Source organism: Morone saxatilis, unplaced genomic scaffold (assembly GCF_004916995.1).
Source record: "Morone saxatilis isolate NCDOM2014 unplaced genomic scaffold, NCSU_SB_2.0 Contig3, whole genome shotgun sequence".
Taxonomy (NCBI): Eukaryota; Metazoa; Chordata; class Actinopteri; family Moronidae; genus Morone; species Morone saxatilis.
In genome coordinates, this window is record NW_023339873.1 from 10,609,265 (window position 1) to 10,620,132 (window position 10,868).

At 41.6% G+C, this 10,868-nt stretch overlaps 2 protein-coding genes across 3 annotated transcripts in view; both read right to left on the bottom strand.

The window, feature by feature from the left end:
* Positions 1-538: 538 nt before the first annotated feature.
* Positions 539-5,392, bottom strand: si:dkey-221l4.11 (claudin-23). 2 transcript variants are annotated; one of them, XM_035674741.1, is made up of 3 exons: positions 5,085-5,392; positions 2,692-2,744; positions 539-2,477 (listed from the first exon to the last, which is right to left on the bottom strand). In XM_035674741.1, exon 3 carries the CDS (start codon positions 2,264-2,266, stop codon positions 1,511-1,513), a length of 756 nt encoding a protein of 251 aa, XP_035530634.1. In that variant the 5' UTR covers positions 2,267-2,477; positions 2,692-2,744; positions 5,085-5,392; the 3' UTR covers positions 539-1,510. The 2 variants fall into 2 exon arrangements, with proteins under 2 accessions (XP_035530634.1, XP_035530633.1); XM_035674740.1 differs by having other exon boundaries at positions 2,692-2,796.
* A 476-nt stretch (positions 5,393-5,868) lies between these two features.
* grhl3 (grainyhead-like transcription factor 3) overlaps positions 5,869-10,868 on the bottom strand; it is a 9,412-nt gene continuing 4,412 nt past the window's right edge. Inside the window, exons 8-15 of the mRNA XM_035673386.1 lie at positions 10,268-10,426; positions 10,082-10,151; positions 9,839-9,960; positions 8,962-8,987; positions 8,761-8,846; positions 8,557-8,642; positions 8,299-8,363; positions 5,869-6,885 (exon numbers count right to left, since the gene is read on the bottom strand). Of these exons, the coding sequence (XP_035529279.1) occupies positions 6,768-6,885; positions 8,299-8,363; positions 8,557-8,642; positions 8,761-8,846; positions 8,962-8,987; positions 9,839-9,960; positions 10,082-10,151; positions 10,268-10,426 (732 nt within the window). The 3' untranslated portion in view covers positions 5,869-6,767. The remainder of the gene's footprint in view (positions 6,886-8,298; positions 8,364-8,556; positions 8,643-8,760; positions 8,847-8,961; positions 8,988-9,838; positions 9,961-10,081; positions 10,152-10,267; positions 10,427-10,868) is intronic.

Below are 10,868 nucleotides of genomic sequence, written 5' to 3' on the forward strand. Positions count from 1 at the left end.
CTGGCAAATTCCATTTTATTGTATGACTAAACAAATTTTCCAAACTTCTTTTAGTTTCAATGCCAGACCCTACTTACTGCCTACATTTACTGTCTTTTGTTTCATCAACAGTGCCACATTAGTGACATATTCACTATATTTAACTCCTGGTCTCTACTAGATATGTCACTTACTGTTAGTCACTCACTGAATGATGTAGTTTGTCGTTCATTCTCTCATCAGATCATGATCTGTTCACGTAACAGAGCTCTTTTTTTACCAATTTACTAGGTTTAGCTGCAGTGACCTTGTCTGCTGTGCGTTGGCTGAGAGGATCTCTGCTTCTCAGCTTTGTGTGGAGACAATGAAACAGAAAAACTTTCCAACACTTGAACAAGCTTTAGAAAAAGCCATGGTGTGTATAACATTGGTAAAAATTTACACATGAACCTTTATTCTGTGTAGGATGATTCATATATAATCATCTATCCTTGATGTGCTTTGGTTGTCATGTAAAACAGTAGTACAAGGACACAGCACACAGTGATTTTGTGTTGAAATGTTTTATTCAATTTAGAATTCACCAAGTATGAGCACACTACATCAAGTTAACGTCAACAAATAATCTATAAAGAACAAACCACACCCTTTTGTACGTCCTCCTCCTCAAACACTTTTTTTTTCTTCTGTTTGTGTTATCAAGTCAGAAATATCACATCCATTAGATGAAGGCTCTTCAGTGAAGGTATCATACAAAGATTTACCCTGCCAGACTAAGAAATTGGAAGATTATTTATTATGTGTTTACACTAATTTGACTTCTAAAATAGATTTTTTTCCTTTCTTGCAGTGACTGAGTCAAACTAAATATTAAAAGCAGATGCAAATACTTCTGGAGTAAATAATTCAAGATTGCTGTCTCTGTTCCAAAGAAAACAGGATTTAACATCATTTTCTGTTAACAAGTAACCTAAGACTACAAAGTACATTCCAGATTTTTACAGTGGTAATCTTTAACAGCATCTAAAACAAGCTTGAAATCATATTTAAAGCCCTGACATTATCTAAACAACTGCTAGTCCACTCCTGTACTTTATCACAAATATTTTTACATTTCACAGTTTTGTTCGGACACAAAAAACGTTTCTTGCTAACAGTACAGAGGCATGGCTACAATGTTAAAGGCAGCACAAAGAGACACTTCAGTCATGTTTCACTACATGTTGCAGTTAAAGGCAGCAGGAACTTGAGCTCTTTTCAACCATAATGATCTTAATGAACCTGGCACAATCTTTGTACTTTATGATTCATCACTTTTTATTCCTCACCCTAAAAACATCTTTCTTTCTACGTCAAGGGGCAATTACATCCATCATGTTCATACCTGACATTAGGGTCTATTAATCAGGTGCTGGCAATGTCCTGTGGTTTTGCAGTCATTTATAAATTGACACATTGGCAGATTTATTAGCTGAGTTGAAGTGACTTTAAGAAGTGCCCACATCTCCAGATATGTTCACCCATTTTTTTTTCAACAGCTGACTTCATATACATTTGTGTCTGGTTTGTTGATCATTTCTGTGCATGAACGACACGCAGGGCAATCAGGGAGCTCTGGGCAGGAAGGGCAGGTCGGGCATTTTGGTCGTTTGGAGCTGAACAGCAGAGCACTGCCTCCCAGCACCTGTAAACATGAACCCAGCCATCCAAAGTAGAGCGAGCCGGCTGGATGGAGGCTGAGGTGGGGGAATCTGGGGTTATTGATCCCTTGGCTTGGATCTGCCATCCCCAGTCTTCCAAGGTTGTGGGTGTACACCCCGAGTGCAGTCAGGCTCAGCAGCCCAGACATCACCACCAGGAGTCCACCTGTAGCTGCTACACCTCTCAAAGGTACATCCATCCAACACCGGACCCCGATACATGCCAGAACAATACCAGTGCCACACAGGAACAATGAGGTCAGCACCAGACCTTGTGTCAGGCGAACCCTCGGGTCTCTCTGATATGGACCTGCCACAGGCCAGCACTGCTTCAGCTCTGAGTGCTCCACTTGCAGGCAGCTCTCCCAGAGTCCATCAGAGCGTAGCAAGAGCAGTGCCTCCACTGACCCGGACTTGACCCCCATCCCCTGACCTTTCACTCCTGACCGAAGAAATGACCCCAGCCCTGCCATGCCTAGACGTGCCCGTCCCTCTCTCCACTGAGGGGTGATGGCAGCAGTGAAGACAAGGACCAATCCCAAAGGGGCAAAGACAATCCCCATCACCATGGAGGCTGGAGTATGCATCGCAAGTGCTGCAGTCCTGATTCTTTACAAAAACTCTCAAAACTGTCTTTGTTTTTTGTAAAAAAAAAACATCTGAAATCAGCTGCGCAGTACCTGTCCTCAATGTGAGTATTTTCCAAAAGAAAGGTTGACTGCTCCTCCAGACAGAAAAGCTGTTTGTTATTATCATATGTCGGTGTTGTGGGACCTCTCAGAGCAGTGTGGATCTATTCTGAAAGGATAAGACAACAAGATTGTGACATAATAAAAAAAAAACAGTCACATTTAATAAACGTCTCCTCAGACCAGACACTCCTGATCTATGTCTATAAAGAAACAAAGAACTAGAATACTTCCTTCACATCAGCTATTATCAAAAACAAAGACAACAACAACAATGTAAGTTCAACACCCAACACCTTAATAGATAGAAGTTTATCCATTACCTCCTGATCGAAACTCTCCTCCCTTTTAGCTGCAGACTCTTCATTCTGACTGTCTGAACGAAAGACAGAGATTCAGTTAGAGAGCGGGCTTGGTGGGTTGAAGTGCTGGAGAGAGAGAGAGAGAGAGAAGAGAAAAGAGAGAGAGGGGAGAAGGAAGATGACGAGTACGAGAGACGAACTGAGACCGATCAAGAGACACTGAGACTTGAGACAGAGATACGAGATATTGAAAAACAACGAGGTTGGAAAGGGAGCAGTAGACAAGAGCTTTCAGCAGCGGAGAAAGCAGAAGGAGGGTCTGCCTTCACGCTCCAGCGGCCTGGACAGGAAAAGAGCTGGAAACGGCGATGCCTGTCTCTGTTTGCTAGGATACGATAACTTGGGCCAGGCTCAACCCATGGACATGTGTGTGTGTGTGTGTGTGTGTTGTGTGTGTGTGTGGTGTGTGTGGCTCTTAGTTTATCACTTAGACCTAGTTAGGTCCCCTCTACAAGACCAAGATTGCCTTATACTATACAAATGTTGACATACGTTTGAGTTCAGCTGTGGAGTGTGTGTGTGTGTGTGTATGTTATGTGTGTGCATAGGAAGAATGTGTGTTGTTGTGGCTTCTTTCTTTTTTCATAAGCCTTGCCGGAATTGAATGCCAGCTATGAACCTTCGACCCCAGAATTCTACTCGGGTTTAGTTAATTATGTCAGGCCAGTGTCTTGAATGCAGAGTGAGTCCATTCTACAGTGTCTCTCACTTCCGGGAGGAGGAAATAAAGAATGCCCTTTTGGGACGGAGACGCAGGACAACTTGAGACCGTTGTAATGACTCCGCGGCAAATAAGACAACACCAAACACAAGCAGGCCACAATCAGTGTACATCTCTCTCCTTCTCTCTCTCGTTTCTCCTCTCTCTCTCTCACACACACACACACACACACCGGTGGTAATCTGATGACTTCCTTACTGTGGAAAAACACCCTTGCTTCATTTTCCATTTTAGATGTTATGTCACAATAAATAAAACGTTAAAGCATTTAAAATGAAAACTCAAAAGTAAAAGGCGATTAAATAACTTCATATAATAGAATTATCTCTATTGAATATATAACTGAAGTTCTGCCTTGAATAACTTAATGCCCATTACCTTTAACCCAATAAAGTGTTGTCTTACAAACTGCTGAGTTGTAATGACACAGTAAGATCATGTGCTTTCTACATGACAATAAAATGGCCAATGAAGTCACTTCTTTGTTGCAAAAAAACACAATAAAAGAGTAACACATTTGCAAAAACATACTGTACATTGGACATACAGTACTGGCACAACCCCTGAATAAGCTGAATTTAGGCACTGAGAAGGATCAAGGATCAATTTTATTGATTTGGTTCTGTGACCAGTTTTGTGCTTTAAAAGCTACTGGTAACATATTGGCAAGACATACAATGCATAATCTAACCAATCTATTTTGGTATTTGAAGCAGGTTCAGTGTTTGGACGATGGTGGGAAATAATTTGTAATGTAAATACCAGCTTGTATTGGCTTTAGTGCACTATGGAGAGGACTTTCAGCCTACATGGATCACATTTGTAAATTTAACCTAATTATTGGTAAAATATTTCCCTTCTGGAAATGTCCCTGGCAGGGTGGTGACATTTAGCTTGAGGAGACAGACCAATCACCTTTATGAGGGTAATTGGAAATCTAATGAAAGGATCAAAGATGATCTACCAGGTGTCAGTGTAAGAATAGTCAAGAATTTCCTGGAAAAAGATTTACTGAAACATGACTATGACTAGACTGGAATAAATAAGTTTAAATGGAAAATAAATGTATCATGGGAATCCACGTCTTGATGTTGATGAGATCCAATCAAGTGTATTTTTGTAACCACATACCTGTCATCGAGTGACATCTAAAATTACATGCACATTATATAACATTGTAATTAGAAAGGCAGTATTTCCTGCTCTGCTACCAGAATGTTTTGACCGCATTGACATTACAGGAAAGAGAGACTTCTTGGCATGGGGAGTGAATTAAATGGCAGTCTCACCTCAATCAAGGAGGATCTGTTTGTTTTTGTATACATGTATCACTTGTCACTTTTGGACAGTAATCATACCAAAAGATGTACCTGTCAAGTTCATTTATTACTGTCTGTTACTGCAATGGTTTAAATTCAGTGACTTTACCAGATGCTTGCTTTGTTTTCATGCAGAGGAGATGTATGGAAACATCTGCAGAGAGGCACAACACATTAAAGAGGCTAGTCATAAACTGAACATGATGAACATACTGTAGGGAATTAATATCCCAAACACTTCCTCTCACATACGGGCGTATATCGAGCCAATGCAAACACATGAACACACTAAGACAGTCCATGTAGTCACTTACCATTCAGGAGGGGTTGTGGGTATCTCACTGCAGATCGCCAGCTGCCTCCCTGCTCCCGTCTGAATGGCGACAACATGTTTTGCTCTCTGGCAGCAGATGGTGCAACCACCTCTTCATTATTTCTACTCTCTCTTCCTTCTCATCTATCTTCACTTCACCAGTCTCCGCTTCCTAATTTTCCCTGTCTTTGTGTCTCTGTTTGTCCTTGTGTCTCTCCCTTTTTTTGGTCTGCTTGCCTTGCTGCCTGCTCTCTGTGTGTGTGTGTGTGTGTGTGTTCCTCTCTTTTTCAATTGCTAAAAGATGTCTGTGTTAAATCCAGGACAGAGTGCCTCCCTGCTTTTCCCTTTCAGTGTCACCTAATAGGGAAAGGCAGCAAGCTTTTCTGTATGTATGCCAACACTTCAACACGTGTGTACTGCCCTATTTTAGAGCAGAGAGCTGCTAGAAAACCAAAGTCTCTTTTTGTTTGTGTGTTGATCTGTGTATAACCCCGCTCCTTATACACAAATACACACAAAAAACACAGAAAGTAAGACGAAAGCTCTCTCATGCAGATGGGATTCATGATTTTGTTTGATCTAGCGAGAGATCGGATTGTTGTAAACATTTCTATTATGCACTTCACCTACTTCTATTCACACACACAGGAAGCATCTCTTATCCTTATCTTTTGTTTGTTCCAGTGATAATTGATCCTGGTAGAGGTGTGAATGGCTTGTTTTTTAATCTGAATGCATAATTACTAAAAACAAATAAGAGACAGCCACAAAACCTATTATGCATTTCCTTTATTTTCTTACAAAAGAGGCAAGATATGCTAATACAACCAGAATTGCCATGGTATAATAATGAAATATTACAGGGATACATGTTTGTTTTGAAATGATGCATAACGTATAAGGGGAAAAAACAGCTTTTTACACACACATGCAAACACATATTATGAAAGTCCTCTGGCAGGGTTTGGGGGGTTTCTAGAAAAACTCTGTGGTTATACCATACAGTCAGGAAATGTCCACAGCCTGGGCTAAATGATGGCCAATACTAACTCTCGTGTGGTTTTATAGGTGGAAATGTCTGACTTTTAGTTATGAATTTAACCAAGCATCGGGCCGTTGTAGTCATGAAACTAACAGGATGATACTGATGGCAGTGAAAAACCTTATTAGTAGGTTGTGGATGAGAAAACGCACCATTGGGTCTTGCAGAAGAAATGACAAGTACATTGAAAGCAGCAAGAACAGCAACCTCTGAAAATGCTGAAAATAAACTGTACACAAATGTACAGAGCTCTGTAAAAAAAATTGAAATACATAGCAATTTGTGGAAAATGGATCACCACGTGCACATGGAGAGTACATAAAACACTGTCATATTAAAGTCTATTTACATTATGTACAGGCTGTTCATCATAATTGCTCTTACGTTACAATATTAAATTCAAATAACAAAATGATAAGAACAGGAGCGAGTGGTATTTACAAAATCGAGAAACGGTTTGACTTCTTCAACTGAGCTCGGAAAAACTGGAGAGGTCTCTTCAGTCCGGTTCTCTTACTGGTTTCGGCAGTCCACAGCTTACATTGTCTTTGACTGGGCAGTGCTTTCAGATATGGTTTAAACTGGCAGCTGTGATTTGTTACATCCTTCAAATGGAGCAGGTGGCTGATGGGATGCTGGATCTCATACTTCAATGAGTGTGACCTGGAACTGACCGTGGACGAGCTCAGACATCTCAATGAGGAAGGCCGACTGGTTGGTGTAGTGTTCGATGATGTTATCGTCCATGTTGACGAAAATCCTGAAGAAAAGATGCAAAATCAAAAGGTTAGCTCAGTGATCATGAGGAAGAATCTATCAATGGTGCACAGGAAGTGTGCCAAATCAAAGTGTATTAGACTTTTTAATAAATAAAAAAAAGATTTATCTTCAAAACTAGGACATGCAAATTGGCTCTTAAATGTTTTGTGCTCTATTTTTCAGGTCTGACATAAGCAACAAGTCATCAGGTTTGTTGTTTGAGTTAAAACACAACATGTCATTTGTTTGGAGGAAGCTTGTCAGGCGAAAAACATTGGCGGTATATCTCTTGCATCAGCAGGGGTAGTAAATCAGGTCACTCTCTTCCTCCTCCCCAACACTAACACTAACCTGTAAGTCTTTAAGGCTTTAGTGACTGAACTAACCTCCACGCTCATGCATTTAGCCTGCAGGGACAGGGCTGATTGAAGACAAGAGCTAAAGAGGAGGGAGGGAACTGCGGGGAGAATGTAACCCAACCTGTTAGCTTAGCTGCACCCCCTGAAGTGATCGCTGCCAGCAAGAAGCAGGAAAATCACCTAAAGGTGTTTCAGTCTCTGTCAGGACGACTGGCCTCTGATCTCCTCTGTTATTTTGCTGGAGGTAACCCAGACTATTATCAGTTTGACAGCTGTTCACTGCGTGAAATACAGTCGATGCAATACATGTTTTTGGATATTTGGAAATTCCACTTATGAGACACGTACTTTGTTTCATTTTAAAAGCCAGCATGTAGCTGTTATTGTAACTACGTTACAAGTAGATTTTTTGTGAATCATCAGTCATCAAGAGAGGAGTTGACCTTTTCATTACCACTGGAGTTCCACCAAATAGGTTGAGGAAATTAAGCAGATTGGAGCCGGTTTTTAGACAGGGCACCAATCCAAAGCACCTACATTCAGTGCAGCTCTAACGAACTCATCTGACCTGAGCGATGTTTAGCTGATAGAAATATGATGTGTAATAGTATAAAAAAAGATCCCAAACTTGATTGACAACCTTCAGATAGTGACAAGAAGCCTCCAAAGCCTTCAGCGTTATCAAACCAGCTATCTCTTTCACCACCGTAAAACTTCCTGATGTTGGTGGAGGTTATGAAAACATAAATAAGTACAACAATTGGCCATGATTCATCGGCAGGACTTTTGAAATCTTTTCACCCTCTCTCAGTCACCTGTCTTTCTTTTGGAGGAGCTGCAATTAACACATTCCAGCAGGCCAAGCCAACTAACCTACCTACCCAGTCTGTCAACATGAGCTTCCTTAAAGGAGGACGAGATTAAAATCACAAACTAAGCCCTGAATTTATGCACCTCTTCTGTGTCAAATTAAGTCCTTTAATCTAGCTTGTGTGTTAAGCTAATTGCATAATCACAGTGCATTAGGCATACCAAAGAAACAATAAGACACTCACCCTCTTTTGCATTTTTTGTAGATTTTTCCAATGGTGTCTTTTTGCATACCGTACTTTTCTGAAACCTGAGGAAGGGAAGGAATATGAGAAGACAGTTAGCATGATCGCCCGGGTGAAAGAAAAGTGATACACTTGAGAGATAACATATGGTGACTTTATTGTTATGCATGAATGTGTGAGTACGTGTCTGTTGGAAGGCAACAACACAGACGAAATCAGGTCAAATCATTCAGGAATGTCTTTGAGTTTGTTACTTACAGCATCTCGTAGGCCTGACACCGTTGGTGTGCTGAGCATGAGCGCATCAAACACCTCGTCAGCGGCTGTCCTCACGTACAGCAGAACTATTGGAAGGCAAGAAAAGAAATAAAACATTTACCACAAAAAACTAGATAAGCTCATTGACTCTTTATCGATCTTTGCATCTCTTTTTTAATATTAAACTTTTAGTTTCTAATGTACCTCTTTGGGTGTCTTCTCTACGGGCTTGCTTGCTGGGTGGAGAGCTGTTCTGGTCTCTGTCTTGATACATTCTCTTCATAGAGCTCCTATAGCAACAGAACAGACATTTACATTAGACTAAAACAGACACTTTGTTTTTATTTGGAAATAACCGGTTGTGATGGCTCTCAATGTCGCCTTGTGTTTTCTATCTGTGCTTACCTGTCGTTTTCGTCCACGGGAGGGGCCTGGAGAGACAGCGAGAAACAGAGATGAGACCAGAGATCTGATTAGAAACCACTCCACAGATAAAAGCATTGCCTAATGTCCCCCTTCCCACCACTGTCTGTGCACAATACTTTCAAAAGAGGAATGTTATCATCACTTTAAAACTGCATTTCCCATAACCTCTAACAGAAACACGTCAGCATGGTCACTGATGGAGAGACACTGATAGAACAATCATACACTTTATCGTACTAGCCAATCAAAAACTATTTATGCCGCAGCCATTCATAACACACTATTATTGCGTCATTGTGTAATACTTGTTTGCATTTTGCTCAGTTTCACTCACTGCAAATCAGGGAAATTAAATCAAAATGCACAATGCCACTTTTGAGCTACACACACTCTCATACATGCTAATCTAGACTTCATGGTGTGGGAAAACTGGCCTGTCTGAACAGCACTCTCACCTCACTGTTTATGCAAGTGTGTGTCTAAGTACAAGAACATATGAGGGTGGCGCAAACTGTATGTCAGGTGTCTGTGTGCTGTTGCACCAGGTGTGTGTGTGTTTCTACCCCCATAGATTAATCTCAGTGTCAGTAGCTGTAGCAGCTTGTACCTGTGCCTGGTTTCGACTCCAATTAGCTCACCCAGTCTTTCGCCTCAATTTCACTGACACCGTCCCCTCCCCTTTCCCAGCCCACTTTTCCCACTACATACTTTCCCACAGTTTTTTCCTGCCTCTCTCGTGCCTGTCCTATTGCCTCCAGGTACTCAGGGGTCGGGAACATGATTCACTCAACACAGGAGGAGTGGAGAGGAGAGCTACCAACAATAACATAATATAGTTAAAGGAGGGGGGATTTACCATGCGCTGCAAGCTGGAGATATGTGTTTCTGGAATGAAGAGAACTGGCTGGGTGATGTGGTCATCCAAGGTTTGGAAGAAAGTATAGTCACTGCCCATGGAGCTGCTCACTAAAGACTTGGCTGGAAAAACAAAAGCAGGAAGGTCCACAATGTTAGAAAACACTCTCTGAAGTTTGTATCCTGTAATAATAATGGAGGATGATATTATCTTTAAGGCACACTGCCTGTTTGCAACACTCACTGTTAGCATCATTCTTTCCCCTCCTCTTGCTTCTCTTCCTCTCCTCATCACGCATCTTCCTCTCTGCACCCTGAGGACACACAATGGCATGGTTACGATAATGACTTTGACCCCACAAATGAGAAATTTGTGTGTGTGTGTGTGTGTGTGTAAGAAAGGGTGAATGAAGTGACACAAGTGACGTACCTTATCGCAGAAAATCTTGACCTGGCACGCAGCTCTGTGGATGAGTCGGTTGGTTCCTGAGCTGAAGTCATACGTGTCAATCTGTATGTTTAGAGGCAGGCCTTTCACTCCCTTCTGAGAGGAGAAGTCTGTGCTCAAGGAGTTGATGCCAATGTACACCTGGAGAGAAATAGGAGTATATGTTTTAAGCACATCATGCTGGCATCATGTGTTTGTTTACATGTGTCCCAGTACAGAGATAATGATAATAATAATGTTTGAGAGACGTTGAGAACCTCCGTTTAATATAATAGATAATGATTTTAGGTTTAAAATGGTATTTTCTGTCTTTAAGAAGAGACCTTCTTCCTGCTCCTCTCCACCTGCAGCAGGTTTGGTGGCCCCACCTTGGCGTCTTTGGGCCACAGAGAGGCTCGAATAAGCTGTCGTGGCTCTCGCCTGATGTGGTGACAGGAGCCTCAGGGCCAAACACATTTCTGGGATTCCTCCCCTCCCTCCTCAGCCACTCCTTCTCTCTCCACCTCCCTTTTCTACCTTTCCTCTCTTCTCTTCTAAATCTTCCACCTGTTCTGTTCCTTCTTTCTTAAGAGAACCGGCCTTA

Coding starts and splice junctions, on each gene's coding strand:
- si:dkey-221l4.11 (XM_035674741.1), bottom strand. CDS start 2,266: ATGCATACTCCAGCCTCCATGGTGATGGGGATTGTCTTTGCCCCTTTG.